This window comes from Stegodyphus dumicola, chromosome 3, assembly GCF_044657685.1.
Source record: "Stegodyphus dumicola isolate Sdum_Otavi_A_Nest chromosome 3, ASM4465768v1".
NCBI classification, from domain to species: domain Eukaryota; kingdom Metazoa; phylum Arthropoda; class Arachnida; order Araneae; family Eresidae; genus Stegodyphus; species Stegodyphus dumicola.
Window position 1 is genome coordinate 256421192 of NC_140770.1, and position 18280 is coordinate 256439471.

The 18280-nt window shown below is 31.9% G+C and overlaps 1 protein-coding gene across 3 annotated transcripts in view; it reads right to left on the reverse strand.

Annotated features, from left to right (window-relative positions):
- LOC118191553 (CCR4-NOT transcription complex subunit 3-like) overlaps positions 1–18280 on the reverse strand; it is a 126663-nt gene that overhangs the window by 79032 nt on the left and 29351 nt on the right. For 2 of the 3 annotated variants that reach the window (XM_035362350.2, XM_035362349.2), the window contains exons 8-11: positions 17112–17215; positions 15524–15639; positions 8211–8341; positions 5024–5607 (exon numbers count right to left, since the gene is read on the reverse strand). In XM_035362350.2, the coding sequence (XP_035218241.1) occupies positions 5024–5607; positions 8211–8341; positions 15524–15639; positions 17112–17215 (935 nt within the window). The remainder of the gene's footprint in view (positions 1–5023; positions 5608–8210; positions 8342–15523; positions 15640–17111; positions 17216–18280) is intronic. The other variant, XM_035362351.2, reaches the window with a different exon arrangement.

Below are 18280 nucleotides of genomic sequence, written 5' to 3' on the forward strand. Positions count from 1 at the left end.
ATGAAAGGAAAGTATATTAAATAATGATTCGCCAGGTTGGCATCAGATCAAACAATGTATCTATGTGGAATGCTTCGGTTTGAGATGTGTGCCAAGCAGACATGAAGCAATGGAGCCCAAATACTGATCATACAAATTTATGCTAAAATGATTGTTCCTTCAATAAAAAGGTATTTAGTGTCGAAATGAAATTAAGAATCGGGACTCTCTAGATGTTTTATTATGTGCGAAGCGGGGGAATCAATTGTGCATGTGTTAAGCCTACGAAGAAAACTTTGTTGGTTGTTTTCAGGTCTGGATTTTAGATTGTTCCGGATAATGGGCGTCCGAATTTCGGACTTTGTACTGTATAGCTGTAAATTAATTCTCTCATATATTACAAAAATAATAAAGCATTAGATATAATAAATATTTAACAGATGGAGAACATAAAATTAAACATAACAGCTTTAGAATCATATGCAAATAAAGGATATAACAATACACAAATGGTAAATAGTTGGAGATTTTATGAAATTAGGGAAATTTCTGAATTTCAGAAATGTGTATTTTATTAAAATTAATGGGAAGACTTAAAAATGAGACAATTATATATGCATTAAAAAATGTGGTATATATAGCATGTTATGTATATACAGCATACAAAACATGTTTTAATTATTTCTGAACACAGTGACAACAGTTCAGCCAGTAATATGTGAGGATGAAGTGAATACTGCTGGTATAAATTATGGTAATAATAATTAAATATTCAAAAATCCCACCTTTTTTATCATAAAACAATTTTTTGAAAAGAGCCTCATAAATTTAGGTTGTATTTATTGCCCAAAGCATTTTTTAAACCAAATAGCGAGATGTTTGTAATTGATCGCATTTGTCAAGAAGGGCTGAACTATTTGCTATATAGCCATTTTATCACTGACAGCTACACCTCCACAAGATAAAATCTACACACAAGAAGGAATGGGAGAAAAACATATAAAAACAACTACTGTGCGGGATACAAAATTTCATCCTGGAGTTCAGACCAGCAGTTAGACTCTGCTAACCACCAGACAATCCAGGACTAAATTAAAACAAATGTAAATTCTATAAATATTATATCTTAATACTCGCAAACAGTTTTTAAACCCATATCAACAGAAATATGAAATAAAGATTAAGAAAAAACTGCTGCGGAATTTAAAATCAAATTACTCAACGGCACTTATTAAATGCCAAAAATTATGAATCAATTAAAGGGGGCTTAACCTTAAACCAATTCACATTACGCATTCCAACAACAAAAAATAATTCCGGCTAACAATATAAATAAATAGTCCAGGAAACTGAAGTTATCAGTAATAAATTAATGAAACTGATAAATCAAATATCGAAAGAGAGATATTTAAGGAAATCTAACAAATTACTTCATATATATTATTAAAAAACTGAATTTTTATTGCATGATTTAATAAACTATAGCTTCAAGATTTTAATAAGAGTATACTAAAATGTAAATTGAAGATATTAGTCTGAGTAAAACTTGAGAACAAAGCAAATTTCACAAAAATTAAATACCATATTTACTCACACATTCCATCCGTTTTCCACATGCTTTATACTACTTCTAAAGAGATGACTTAAATGATAAGCATGGTACGCCTTGTGCAAAAAAAGGGGGGCAGTTCTATATCTTCCACTAAACTGGACCAATTGTCAAAATTTAACTTAAGTTTTTCATGTCTCAAAAGCATGACTTAGGATATATGAGGTGTGACATACACACAAAAAGGAGACTACATGTGCAGCTTGAAAAGATAGTGGAGTTGGCAACAACTGTTTTGATGATATCATGCAACACAACTCCTCTATCCATGTGGCATGTGGCCAGTTTTGACTTAACCGACCATGCCAGTGGGGAGTGCTGTGTCATTGAGTGAACACGTGCAACTGCATTCAGCCAGAAAAATGGCTAATGTAAAAACCGAACAGCGAATCAACATCAAGTTTCTTGTCAAACTTAAGAAATCAGCCACAGAGGAAATATTTCAAATGTTAACCAAGGCTTAAAAAGATGGAGATGAAACTTTGTCTCATGCACATGTGTTTGAATGACATAAGCGGTTTTCAGAAGGAAGGGACAGTGTCGAAGATAATGAATGTGCTCATCATGATTAAATGGGTTCCCAGTAGTCAGATTGTTAATCAACACTACTACATTGAAGTACTAAAAGGACTTTGTGAAAAAATTAGGAAAAAAAAAGGCCACAGTTGTGGAGTGGTGGATGGCTGTTGCACCAGGACAATGCATTTGCTCACACAGCCCTATCTGTCAAGCAGTTTCTGACCAGCAAAAACATTACTGTGATGAGGGATTATCCTTATTCACCTAATTTGGCTCCATGCGACTTTTTTTTTATTTCCTAAAGTTAAATCTGAACTTAAAGGGAACCCACTGTATCTCAGGTGAAGAAGCTCAGGCAAAAACATTGAATCTCCTGAAAGGTATTCCAAAAACCTCATTCCAGAACTGTTACCAGCAATGGCAACACCAAATGCAGAAGTGTGTGAATGCTGAAGGGACCTACTCTGAAGAGGATAATGTCACGGAGAACTGATTCTGTAAGTACGATTTATTGAGCCTGTCTCCTTTTTTTTTGTGTGTGTGTGTCACACCTTGTATATTAGAGTTATATATATCATTATTCTAACATAGGTATTTTGACATAAAATTGGACATTTTCTGAAATAACATACCAATTGTTTTCCATATTTCGATTCTACGACTCAAACTATGCCTAGATATTATATTTTGTAATTTTTGGTAAGAAATTTATGGAGAAATTAAAACATTTATCTTGGCACATTTTTTTTTTTTCAGTTTGTGCTAAGAATAATTTACTTGATGACGAATGTTTTAATTCATAACAACCTATTTTCCTTTCTTTTTTTTACATTGTACATGAATGAAAAAAAGGTCACTGTTCATACTTTCAAATAATTGTAATAAAGTGTGCAAGCCACATTTGGCATTATTATTGATTATAACAAATATGCCAAATTCCAAAACGTGCCATTACGTAAATTCACATATATCTTAGGAAATTTTTAATAAAAAACTAATTCTTTATAAGTATGCTTACAAACACATCTACTTTAAGACGAGGTAAAAATTTTATAGGTTCTAATTCAAAATTTTCTTTGAAAAATTTATAAAAATTATTTTTTAAAAAAATTTAAAAATAAATCATAAAAAATAGGAGAATTTTATTTGGAATGAGCCTAAATTTCGAAACGTGAAAGGAAGAATCAAGTAAGTTTAATTAAAAAAAGAGATAATAATATATACCGAATTCAATCAACAAGAAGAGGCTAAAATCTTCAGAGTTAATTTTTTAAAAACCGCTCATGCAATTTTTACAAAACTTGGCACTTTGGCATAATTTGAGACGCAGATTTGAAACATGGAAAAAAAATTGGTATGTTATTTCAAAGAAAAAGTATGATATTTTGTCAAAACACTTACGTTAGAACACTGCTATATATATAAATCTAATACATCTCCGAAGTCGCGCTTTCAAGACATGGAAAACGGAAGCTACATTTCGAGGCTCTACACTTATATGCGCCCTAAGGTTGCCAAATGTGGTGATATGTGTTGTGCGCTGGTTTTTTGTGCAATTGTGTGTTCTGTTCTGCGATGGTTTTGGGGGCGTTGTTGTTTTCTATGGCAACCCTTTTTACATGGAAACTTGGATTTGCTAGTTGGTTTGCATGATAATTAAGTGATTTATGACGTGTTGGCAAAATTTTAGTCGTGTGCCTCGTACAACTATTTTTTCGGGTGGCTGGAAACTCTACAAGTATTTAGGAGAAGAAGGTTTTGTGGATAGTGAGTGTGGCTGTCATATAAATACGATATAGATTATGTGGCAGCATGTTAAAGCGATGTTGTTGACTTATAATCGGAAATGCGATTTGGAGTTTTATTTGGTGGTTTATATATTTTTCCATCGTTGTTCTGTTGTTATATTAATTTATTAAAGCGAGGTATGCGTAGTTCATAGATTCCTTCGCTGCCTAGATGGACGACGATGGAATCGTAGTTCGTAGATTCCTTTGCTGCCTAGATGGACGACGATGGAATCATTGTTCGTAGATCCCTTCGCTGCCAATTCGTAGATTTTTTTTTTTTCAAAGTTTAAACAGAAAGCTGTGTACATGGTATTCTTTGAAATTAATTTTTGTTGTGTTAATTTATTTAAGCTAGGTGTGCGTAGTTCGTAGATTACTTCGCTGCATGGATTGTGCAATTTCGTGATTTTTTTAAAGTTAAAACATATCACTGTGTACATGGATTGTTGTCAAATATGTCTGGTTAGAAACTTTATGTTTTTGATATCTAAATTTTTGTTTCAGATTTTTAGCTTAAATTGTGTGTTGAAAACGTGGTTTTTGCAGACATTTTAGACTAAAAGTTCGAAATGTAGAAAAAAATTTAGGTAATAATATCACGGCATGGAGTTTTTCACCAAAAATGTTTGGCGAGAAATTTGTCGTCGCATTTGCCAACCTGAGGGCACATATAAGAGTAGTTCCCATTTTGATAATCAGTCTGGTAGAACGGGAGATATAGAACTGTCTCCCTTTTTTTTGTGCAAGGTGTACATTAAGCGCACATAAAGACACAGAAATATTATTATAATAAATATTTTGAAGTACTTATCAATTTTAATAATCTTCTTTTTATTTACACAAGATACTTCCCTATTTGTGAATATATTTCACATGGTTACTATATATCAGGCTGAAAAAAGTATGAGCAAAATATGCAAGTAAATACCATAAAACTAAGATACGTAATTCGTAAAAAGATAATGCTACAATTCATAACTTAGGAGAATATAAGTAAATGAATGTCAAAGGATAACTTTAGTCACATAGATGACTTTTTTTTTTTTTGCTTTGAAATGTAAAATATGAAAGTACAGAATTGCATCAAATGAGCAGAAATGAAGTGCTCTAATATAAATCTGCTTACCACTCCTGTTAGAGATGGTAAGTTGTATATTTGACTTGATACTTTTGGTGATACGGGTCCATTCATGAGAAAACAGTTAACTGTTGACTGTGACACATTACTTCCTATCACATTACAAGAAGAGCTTGGGGGACTGTTCTGAGGCTGTACTGAACTATTACGTCCAGTAGAAGAACCCGTAGCAGCTGCTGCACTATACAATGCACTATTGGCCGCAGAGGAACATGTGACAGCGGACGTAGTCACACCGGCCGCTGAAGGGGGCTTGATCACACTGTCCATACAAGAAGATGAAGAGTTAGAGTAATGGACGCTACTGTTCAACGAAATGGAACTCGAAGAAAAATTTTGAAGCTGTTGTTGCTGCTGCTGTTGTGACTGTTGATGCTGAGAAAATCCTGATCCAGAAATTTGATCTAGGATGGCTGTTGTAAACATATTCGTCGCAGAAGATGAATTTATGTCCATATGATTTGGATTACTTTCCGAACTGTTATTTGTAGGAGGAGAATCAACACAGTTTGTCAAAGGTTTGCTACTGTTGTTACTTTCGGAAGAATTATGAGCTGTAAGAAAGGTTTCCTCTAAGAAGTTGGAAACAAGATTTAAAAATTAATAATGAAAGAATAAATAGCATAATATAAAAACACATTTTAAATTACAATAAATGCAAAAATATCTTCACCTTTTAGAAAGAATATATGATATATATAAAGTCGAATATAAAGTTAAAAGAATAAAAATCAATAAAATGGTTAGTTTAAAAACTGTACATTCATGCATTACGTTTAAAAAAGGATTAGATATATACAAATAAATGCTCTTACTAAAAGAAGAAAAATTAAATAATTTAAATCCTCATATTTTAAAGAATAGCTTTAATTAAAACGTATGAAATTTTTTTTTTGAAACTTAAGAGTTTATTCACTATAAGTTGCAAAATTCAAACATTAAAGTACTTTGTTTTATTTTATTTATTTTTTGACAATAGGAGTTAAAAATTTAATCATTACAAAAAGACATACATTAAATTTTTAAAATGTTCCTAAATTATTCAAAAGTATGTAATTGTCACTATAGAAATTCTATTACCAATTATGATCCTGTTTATTTTAAAATTAATTATAATTGTATTTCTTTCCTCTAAGAGACTATAAGATAGAAAAACAAAATGACATTTATTTTGTCACATTTCTTAAAATAAATAAACTTTAGTTCCATTACAAATTCAAATTCCAAACATAAAATAAATTTATTTAAAAAAGCATTTAAACCCCTTCCCTAAAAATATGTACTAACTAAAAGAACTTCAACTCCAAAAATCCTCCTCTTCTGCAAAACATGATAGCAAAAATATATATTTTACCAAAATTAAATTTTTTTATTAAATTACATATGAAATTACGGAGCATACTGATTTCGAATCAGTTACAGATAATGGGATTTTAAGAATAAATTAATATAAAAATAAAGATTTCTTATAAAATTATTCTTTTTAATATGTTCACTACTACCGATTCACTAGTAAATCAGAATGGTGCTATTTCGTATGACAGCAACACTCTGGGACGTCAGTCAACATCATAAATTATATGTTTTATTTTTAGCGTGGCTATGAAAGAAGAGGTTGTTTAGACACGTAAGTAAAGCACTATTATTATTTTCTTTATAAGCTGGTTTTCAAATTTTGTGTTTGAAATCTTTAATGTGCTTTTTAAAAAATGGTTACTAGTACAAGTTATGGGCAAGACAGTGCAAGAAAAGGAAAGTAAAAAAAAAAAAAAAAAAGACTGATGCTGAAATATTAGAAAGAAGTGCCCAGTGCCCTTTCTGATTATCAGAGCACAAACGATGAAGACTATGGTTACTAATTACGAAAAGGTGATACTGCCAAAGAAATATGATAGGAAAATGGAAAGATAACCATGAAGTATGCTACATTCTATGAGTACAAAAATGAAATGTTTGAAATTTCAAATAAAAGAAATGGAATACACCTTTAGCAGTATTCAACTATAATGTGCTTACGTCTGGTGTAGATAGGCAAGATCAAATGCTGTTGTATTATCACTCGAAGAGAAAAGAATTATTGTAGTATAAAAAATTGTTTCTTATGTTATTAAAGTAACTGCAGTCAATTCACATGCCCTTTATAATAAATATTCTGGAAGGTAAATATCACTTTATGTCTACTGATTGAAAGTTATAAAATCACTTTTGCCGTCAAAGAAGGAGCAAAAGAAGACCCCAAAAAATATCAAACATAGTGCTCACAATACAGAACTTGCAGCTGGCCAAAATAATAATAAAAAGAACAAAAATTACAAAGCCACAACAAAAAATTTTTCTATCGAGGCAAATACAAGCATACCATGTGTAAGTGCTGTGACTGCCCAGAAAAACTAAGGTATTGCTTGAACTGCTGTAAAATATATCATAAGTGATACTATAATAACGCAATACCGTTTTCTACATAAATGACATTTTGTTTGCAAATAAGTGCATAATTTCTGTATTCTTTTCATGTTTTCCTACTAGACTGATTATAAGTTATTTATAATTTGCTAAGTTTAATAATCTTTAGAGTTGAGCATTCAATATGTAGATATATGTGTATTTATAATTTATATTTTGTGCTTGCTATTTGAAAAGATTTTCTATATTTTTTCTGACTTTTTATTGTCCAATTAAATGTTTAATTTTTTTTTTTTAAACTGTGGCTTATGGTCATATGTCAATAGACCATAAGCCACAGTTTTTGAATTCTTAGATGTGCTACAGTGTCAGTGGCACAGAGATAATAGGTTGAATTCGATGAGTGACTAATGCTCTATATTGCCAGAAAATATATTACACTAAACATGAAAATGAAATATTTTCCCTCTTTTTCTGGTTTTACTAGTAAAATATAAGAAACACTTTTTTTTTCAACCACTGAAACACTATTTTATATTAATTTCAAACAACAAACTACACTATTTCATAATTTGGCTCCTAAGAATGAAAATATTTTTACTGGCAGCAGATGTGTTAAAATACTTGACAGTTGGGCTTTACGCTTTCTGATACAATGTTAGTTGTCCCATTCCTTGATTGTGATAACATAAAATAAAACTATGAAACCATATCAAATTACTACACTATGAAACTTAACATTTTAAAGTATTATAAATTTTGAAACTAATACCTTTTGTAGAGGACGAATTTCCAGCCGCTGCAATAGCATATGGAGTAGTTGGAGGAGCAGGAGACATAACAAAATGGCTATTGTGATGATTTAACGGAGGTGAGCTACTTACACTGCTTTCAGATGAATTACTAGAATAGGAAACAAGATAATTTAAATATATATCCTGTATAAGTAATTAATATTCACATAAATACCTGCACATACTCTACTCCACATCTGGTGTGATAAAATTCATTAAACAAAAAAATATACAGTACAAAGTCTAAAATTCAGAATGACCAAAAAACCAGACATTTGTATCATCAGCTAATTTTTTTTCTTTTTCAACAAAACTTAGAAGTAGAGAGTACTACTCCCAGAAAAACAGGTGTCTCGTAAAAAAAAAATTTTTTTTTCATCCTAACTCGCTGAGATTTCTGTATGTCACTTTCACACACTTGCTGGTTAGAGGAACACACTGCTATAGCCCAATGATAATACAATGATTGATGTTGGAAGCTACCACACTTTTCAGCCCTTGAGTCATTGTGGAGATAGAGGTGAGGGGTAATATAGAAAAATATTACCATCTAAACAATAAGCGAAGACTCGGGATATATTTGTTTGAAGTGGGATATTATTAATACTGGTTTTCTTTTGTTGGCATAACAGCGAGAACACAGAAAGAATTAGATTTGGAAGAAATTCAGTTCAGTTAACATTGTTGTTGAGTTGGCTCTTTTTTAACTAATTTGATCCAGCTTACTATTTTTGCAGGCTATTATTATTAAAGTTCTTGATCAAACTTAAAAGTTTTAATTTTGATTATGTTGAAAAGACTTTCTAATTCTGGAGCTTTAGAATCTGCACAGTGAAAGCATATTAGGTACTTGCCTTCTATAGCAGCTTTATTGAACGAAAACAGTGTTGGTGGCATTCTGGCTTAAGAAAGTGTCATCCGAAAATTAGGCAAAACCTTATTTTGGAGTAAATTTTTAATGTGCTACAGAATGTGATATTTTTCAATTCCTTGAATCAATGATAAAATATGGTAGAGTGATAATATATGAAGATAATATAACAGAACTGCTCCATTGCAATGACAATGCTTTAATCAACTAATGGACGGCGAAAATCTGTAATATGGTTTTAAATCCAGAAAATATCACTACTGACAATGATGAAAGTTATAAATAGATTTTTCATTTCTTTCAGAATGAAAAGATTTTAGTTGACAGTTTAATAGGAATTTTTGATAAAGCAATTACAAGATTTGAATAATGAACAAAAAACTATGTTTATCTATAAACTTAAACAGAACGTGTAAGCACAAAAAAATAAACAGATTACAAAATTTACAATGAAAAAAATTTTTATTAAAAGAAAAAAATAAATATCTAGCAAAACAGTTTTAAAATGAGCATATCTTTAGAATTTCCAATACAGAGAATCATGTGCTGGAGATAAAAATGTTTTTTCTGTACAACACTGCCATTGCTCGCTTTGAAATCCTTGAGTTTGTTTATAAAAAATTCATTAAAGTTTCACAAAATAGGAAATCGATAATAAAAAAAATTCCAAATTTCAAATTTGGTCTTCCACATGCCCATATTCGTAGGAGGATTACGTCATTCAAAATTTCGATGGCTCTATGTACCGTTTTTTTATCACAATGCGAGAAATATACATAAATTTATGCAGATTTTTCATTATTCAATTTCTTCAAATATAATACAGGGCGATAATCTTTGGTGGCAACGATTTGAAAAGTGATACAGCCTTTTAAAAGTTTCGACGCAAAATGCAAAACGAAATTAATAGTCCTTCAGGGGGGAAATATATATATATATATATATATATATATATATATATGTTTGTTTTGCAACAGTTTGAAAAGTGATTTACCGTTTGAAGTGAATTGACACAAAATCGCAAAATGAAAACAATATTCCTTCAGGGACAAAGCTCCTTTAGACTAAAAAGAAGAAAGAGAAAATCAGGAAATGAAACATAGATGTACACACACCTTTCTGTTGTTAATGAGCTGACAGATGAGCTGCAGAGAAACAAAGATACAAGATTCCAAGGTAAAATTTTACAACTAATATAGAATAAGGAGATTAGCATACAGCCAAGAAAATAACATAGAAATTTCTTTTCAAACAATTCCATTTATATCCCAAAAAAATCTGGAAGATTTCTTTGAAAAATGAGGGTCTTTAAAAACTAAGCATGGCTAAAATATATGGACTGGTTTGTCTTGGGCTGATATCTACTATAAATAAAGAAGGTTCAAAGTAATCTATAAATCTATTTTCATTCAATTTTAATGTGTGTACAGAAGGAAATTTTTAGGTGTGCCCAAACTGGGCACAAAGGGTAAAGAGATAAATAAAGCAAGCAAGCTCACATTCTCACAAAAATCTGAAATATTTTACAGTTTCTTTTTTCTTAACCCCCCCCCCTCCGAAAAAAAAAGACAAGGATATTTATACATAAGAGAAAAACAATGCCAAAAAGGAAGTTTTGTAAATAATTTTACTTATATAAAGCAATGTTTACTTCAGACTTCAAAGAAACTGGACTACTACAACAGCATTTTTGACTATTTTCCCATGTAATAATATTGCTATAATGCAAAATAATAATTATTGAAAATTAAACCAAACATTAATTACTCTTCGAGTCAATACCAACACTCGTTACAAAGAATCAGACTACATATTCATACAAGGGATGCATTAACGTTACATTAAAAACAAGCCATGATTAAAATATATAAATATAAAAGGTCCTTTGATATTACAACAACCACCTTGGTAGTAGAAGACGCCACATTTCCAGAAATCGCCAAACTGTTGCACATTTTCGTACATCCTGTTTTGGTTATATTAGAAGCTCTAAAGGCAAACTGTGATATTTTTGGTATTCAACTGAATTTCAAGAGGTCCAGTGGCACAGTGGCTAGTGCATCGTGCAACAGCACCACAGGTTCAGGGTTCGATCCCTGGGCTGGGCACGGTCGACTCAGCCTTTCATACCTTGATTTCCATCCTTTGGGTCGATAAAATGAGGACCAAGTTCGCTTGAGGACTAAACACTGAGGGCCTGTGACAAGCTGACCACTTGTTCAGGGCATATGCTTACGCATCCTGGGGCCCATGGTCAAGAAAGCAGATTTTGGGGCACTGCTGGCCTTGGGCCACTAGGGCTGCATTTAGTTTAGTTTAGCAGAATTTCAAAATATGTGCTTTTACGATTTGCCTGCAAATGAAGAAAGTGCTGTGAAATTTTTGCAGAAATGTAATATTTTACCACAAAGGCAGGAATATTCAGATTCACATTTTATGATGATGTAATTTGGAAAACAATCTTTTTTGGAAATGTAACATGAAAAAGTGTAATGAACACGTCAGCATAAAACGCGATATTTGGTTCGAGAACAGTTGTCTACCATCTACTATAGCAGTCAGATTTATATACTACTGCAGTAAGAATTAACAAATGTTAGCCTTCTTAGCGAGGCTTTGTGGTACAGTGGTCTGCACACTTAGCATGTAATTGAGAGGTCCGCAGTTCGATTCTTGGCAAAGTCGTTGCATATTTTTCATCCTTCCCGCTTCCAAAATACCTAATGTCTCTACAAAGTTAGAAATGGATGGTAAGACAGTGGTAGACCAGAATAATTATATGCAGGAGATACCAGTTGCAAGCAGTTTAACAAATTGTTTTCTGGGATAAATAGTGAACTAAAATAAAAACATGGACAATATGAAACAAATAACTTTCTACGATTTGAAATTACCAATTTTCTTTAAAAAAAAAATCGCCAAACTGTGCCAAGGTGGCTGCAATAATACGAAAGTATCATACAAAAATATTGTTGATATTATTCGTATATATGTATACACACAATGATTACAATAAATAAACACACATGATATAACCAAATAAAATTTATTTATTCAACATCATACTGGTAGCCAAATTCTAGCCCTGTCCTCCAAAAAGTTTAAACAAATACAGTCAAAAGTCTTTAATCTGGACTCGTCGGGACTTCGGCGATTCCGGATTATCGGTTTTTCTGGATTATATATCATCAGTTTAAATCTGGTAAGATGGCATGCAGAAATTATAAAATTAAAAATATGAAACTGTGATTTATTAAATAAAGAGCAATTATGATCTAAATGTTATCAAAATTAAAAAAAAAAGCTTAATATTTATTTGTTTACTTTATTAAACATTTCTTTCAACACGCACATGCGTAAAGCATACATTACACATAGTCAAAATTAGAAAATTGCAACCAGAAAACTGATGCGTATTCGTGATATTTATAATGATGAGGAAATTGATTTAAATTATATAATAGTACATCAAGATGAAACACTACATTTAGTGAAGAATTATAAGCCGAATAAAATAAAAACATCCGTCCTGAAGATTAATTAGATAGTGCTGACAGATCAACTGCCAGTTCATTGCCCGTCGCGACGTCCCTTCACCACAGAGCAGCGTGAAATTGATAAACAGATTTCGGAATGGTTAAAAAAACAAATCACCTCTCTGTCACTTTCTTCATGTCTTTATCCATTTTTTGCAGCAGTTCCACTTTTTGTTTAATGGACATCGAAACATGCTTTCCTGCAGATCCTTTGGCAGCTCCAGAAGGAAACTCTTTTTGACATAATCGAAAGTTCAAGCTTACTTTTTATAAAATTGTTCTAACAGTTTGCAAAAAATAATAAGCCGAATCCAATTCGAAGATAAAGAACAACGCAATCAGCAACATTAACTGAAATAGATAATTAGATAATTTTAGCTTAGGTTATACCGTCCGTTATACATTAAACGCGCATGCGTAAACGTATTATGCGCACGCACAAACACATATGCGCATGCGTAAACGCATCAGAAAGTTTGTAGCTTTGAGGTTCGGATTATGGACGTCTGGATTAAAGACTTTTGACTATACAAATAAAATGTGGAGTTTTAGAGTTACCAAATAAAAGATGGCATCCTGCAATCACTTTCATATTCTATTAATATATAAATGAAACACTTATTTAAATTAATGATTTTACCTTCACAATTTTCAACAATGACATTATTTTAAACATTATTATTTTACATATATATACAGTCAAAAAACCTTAATCCGGACTCGTCGGGACTTCAGCGATTCCGGATTATAGATCATCAGTTTAAATCTGGTAGGATGACATGCAGAAATTATAAAATTGAAAATATGAAACAGTAATTTATGAAATAAAGAACAATTATGATCTAAACGGTATCAAAATTTACAAAAAGAAAGCTTAATATTTATTTGTTTACTTTATTAAACATTTCTTTCAATGTAAGTTGTTTAAGTTGCTTCGTTTTATGTGATAATACTTTCTCTTTAATTCTATAAACAGACATAATTTCTTATTCAGTTACAGAGTTTCGCTGCTCAAGTCCTATAATTGCTGTGTTGAGAATATCAACTAATTTGTCAATCGAAATTTTTTTGTTTTCAATAACCTCTGCGTCACTTTCTTCACTATCGGAAGCAAATTATAATGACGAGGAATTTGATTTAAATAATATCAAAGACGGAGTACATAGAGATGAAATACTATATTTAGTAAGGAATTATAAGCCAAATAAAATAAAAACATCTGCCCTAAAGATAAGGTTAGTGCTGACAGATCAACTCCCAATTCATTGCGCGTGCGACTTCCCCCCCCCCCCCGCGGAGCAGCATGAAATTGATAAACAGATTTCGGAATGGTTAGAGAAACAAAGGATATGCTTTTATCCATTTTTTGCAGCAATTCCACTTTTTGTTTGATGGACATCGAAACATACTTTCTCGGAAATTCTATTTGACATAATCGAAAGTTCAAGCTTACTTTTATAAAATTGCTCTAACAGTCTGCAAAAAATAATAACACAGACCCAATTTGAAGATTAACCCCTTCGAGCCGGGTAGCGAAAACGCTCGCTTATTGCGGAGGCCGGCAGTGTCTTCCCCGAGCGTCTCTCCAGGGCCGGGGGCTTTCTTGCTACTAAGCCTAAATCCATGAAATTTCCGAAATATCAACGCATTGTTTAATAATGCTCTATAGAGTATTTAAACGGCTTATGCTTTATAGATATTTTTATATATATACTTTAATTACCTTAGTTCTTGTTTAAATGCATATTTTACACATTTTATTTTAATTACTCACCATTTTATGACTTTTAACATTATACATCTGAAAACTAAATATATTACTTAAAATTCTCTTTTCGTATGAAAAATTTTAAAACAGGGATCTACACATAGTCCTACGTTACATTCCTTGAACTCGTAATAACTCATTTGCCGTTTTGGAGGGTTTTTCCGGGAATGTGAACAAACGAAGCATCGTCGTCTCATTTTCTTATCAGTCTCTTCTGAACAAAGTTTTGGAAAATGTCTTTCAGTTAATCTTTCAGAATCAATATCAGAATTTCAGAATCAATATCTGAAATATTTTGCATCATTTCTGCTATTTCATGCTCTGTTAAACATTTTCGACGCTTCGACATTGAAACGGTAAAAACAGAAAGAATTCACGTCTAACAAGATCTAATTATTTTCTAAAAACTGAACTGTAAACGGAAATACTCAACGCTAACACGTGTATGTGAGTCATGCTTCTCTCATTTCGAGTAGAAAGTCTAATGTACATGTATCTGAAACCATACAGACATACAATGCCATCTTGTGGCAGAAATTATAGTTTGATAAACATTCCAAAGTGCTGGCACAAATACGTGACAGTAGGTAGAGAACGCCACAATGCTCTGGCACACCTGTGTGTCAGCCGGTAGATAAGTGTGTTCGTTGCTGGCACGTATACGTGACAGTCGGCGCGAAGGGGTTAAGGAACAATGCAATCTCCAACATTAACTGAAAGAGATAATTAGATAATTTTAGCTTAGCTTATACTGTCCGTTATACATTAAACGCGCATGCGTAAACATATTATGCGCACGCGTAAAAGTATTACGCACATGCGTGAACGCATTATGCGTTGACGCATGCACAGAAAGTTTGTAGCTTTGAGATACGGATTATAGATTATTCCGGATTAACGACTTTTGACTGTAATTACATTTATATATATATAATTTACATATATTTAACATATATATATATATATTCTGTTACGCTTGTCATTGCCCAGGTTACTTAAGTTCACATCAGAAAAAAATTTAACCTAAAATAAGCTTTTATTTTTCAAAAAATGTCTATATAATTTTTATTTCTTTAGAATCAAAATACCACAACTGCCACGTTCATATGGTAATACCTGTTATTTCTTGACACACATGGAAGAGCTCCTTTATTATTTTGTACTGTACTTAACAGAGATCCTGATGATTGTGCCCTAACTGCAACAGGTTTTATAGGAGGAGTGGAAATTTCCTGAAAATGCGATATTTGAATGTCATTACTATATAAAATAAAAGAAAATCAAAGCAATTTCAAACTACAAAATTAATGGTTTAAACATGTTTATCTTATCAATTTTCACTTCAATTTCATAACTCCTCTCTCTCTCCTTTACCTTCAACTCATTTATAAATTGCATGTATCCCCTTCAAATCTGAACTCTGACAACATAAAATTTATTTATTAAAAAAAACACCCACAGAGGTTTCAGTTTTTTTCATTACTGAAAAGTCACTTGAAAAAAAATATTTAGTAGTACTCCAAGGCTTGTAAAGACCCATTTTATCAGTAATAGTCAATAAGAGCGAAAAGTACACAAATAAGATTTTTTAAAAAATATTTTTTCTATACTGCTACAAAATTATGAACTCATAAATACTGATGTAGCACAGCAAAAATAATTTTTAGAACTTAGATTCAGTATGCTGAACACTGAATCAGATTTTCAAACTCTGAACTAGAACTCACCAAAACTCATCTTTATGATTATATCTGAATTACTGAATTAACCCCCCTGGGGGAGAAAAAAAAAAAAAAAAAAAAAAAAAAAAAACCTGTGGGTACACAAAAGATGCATTGAATTAGAAAGTCCTTAAGACAGGCTGATCATCACAATCTTAGTTTTCATTTTAACAGTTAACACACAGGCAAGATACACAGACAATGGAGAGTAATTCTATTAAATAAGTTTTTTAAATTTCATATTTTAAAAAATAAATAACATTTAAACAATATAAACAAATTTTTACACAAACCCAATCATACAGGTATCACATGATTCTGTGAAACATTAAATAAATTTATAACAAGTAAACTACACAATTAATACCAAATTTATTGTACTGAAACAAAGTAAAAGCATCTTTTTCTTTTCTTATATATATTTATATCTTTCACTTGTAGAGCACACATTTCTGCATCAACAGCTGTTCTGCTCACCGCCATAGAGTTTTAATTCATTTTCTGAATCATCTCAATCACAATTTAACATCAAGGTGTAAGGGGAAAACTAAATGACACCATAATGCCATGGCCACTTGGCCTTTGGATTTAATCCCACGTGTTATTTTCTTGTAGCAGTTTGTACTTTATGTCTCCAATCTCTGATAATCTTCACAATCATTTTACTAATGCTGTGATCATGACAGATTTCGATACATACGCATGTGTTTAGGACAAAATAGATTAGCATACAAATGTGTTCCACATCAATTAAAGTGATCATATGAATATAGGTAAAATATGTGTAAGTGACAGCAGAGAAGATTATTTTCCCTCTATTTCAGTATAATAAAATTTGTTGTTGGTCACACAGTTTATGAATTTTTAAAAGGTTTCTTGGAATTCCTAATCCTGCATTAAATAAAAAATCACACATATACCCATTAAAAGCACAGAAAAAACCAACCAGATACTTGTAACTACACAAACTGCAAAATGCTTACTTCATTATTTGACTTGGAATGATTTGTTAAACCTGGACTAGGAGCTGGAGAACTGGAATTTGTAGACGTTGGCGAATTAGATCGTTGAGAACTTTCATCATCACCTATAAGGGAATGAAGAGGATAAAAACCAAATTAACATCAGCAAAAATTTTATGACCAACATAAATTATGTTCTGGGATATTGTATTTTATCTGTTGTACAAAAAACACAAAGTCTGAAATTATTATACCAGTATTACCATTAGTGCCATCTTAACAGCATTATGAGCCTCTCAACCAGAATGCTGTTGCCCCTGCTACTCATAGAAATCAAACATAAATGGATTAGTATAAGGCATTACAGTTAGTGCCCAGCGGGTCTATGCATTAAGACCGTGCTGATTACCATTGATGTGTCCAGAATTCTATATCATAAGACAATTTTACTTCTGTTAAAGCAATCACTATGTGTGTGGATGCTTGACCTCAAACAGAATCTGTGGTACTGAGTGTGGTATGACACTCAAACTGTAAAACAGCAAAGACTGACTGCAGTGTTGTTAAAAAAGTTAACTATAAGCATCACGTAAGCATAGTGAAATAAAGAAAACATTCCTTTATTTATACAGTCAAAATTCGTTAATTCGGACACCCATAATCCGGAATGATCTATAATCCGGACCTCAAAGCTACAAACTTTCTGCGCATGCGTCGCGTTCACGCATGTGCACAGGCGTTTACGAGAGCGCGTAAGACCCTTACGGCTGCAAATATGTTTGTGCGCATGCGCGTTTAATGTGTAACGGAGTTATACGCTAAGCTAAAGTTATCTAATTCAGTTAATGTTGCAGATTGCGTTGTTCCTTAATCTTCGAATTGGATCCGGCTTATTATTTTTTGCAGACTGTTAGAGCAATTTTATAAAAGTAAGCTTGAACTTTCGATTATGTCAAATAGAATTTCCGATATATATTTACTAATATGCAATTTGTACCTACAAAGCGAAAGTATGTTTTGAAATCCGAAATCTGTTTATCAATTTCACACCGCGGATTGGAAGTTGATCTGTCAGCACTATCCTTATCTTCAGGGCAGAACTAAGTGTAGTATTTCATCTTGATGTACTCCGTCTTTGATATGATTTAAATCAAGTTCCTCGTTCGCTTCCGATAGTGAGAAAGTAACCC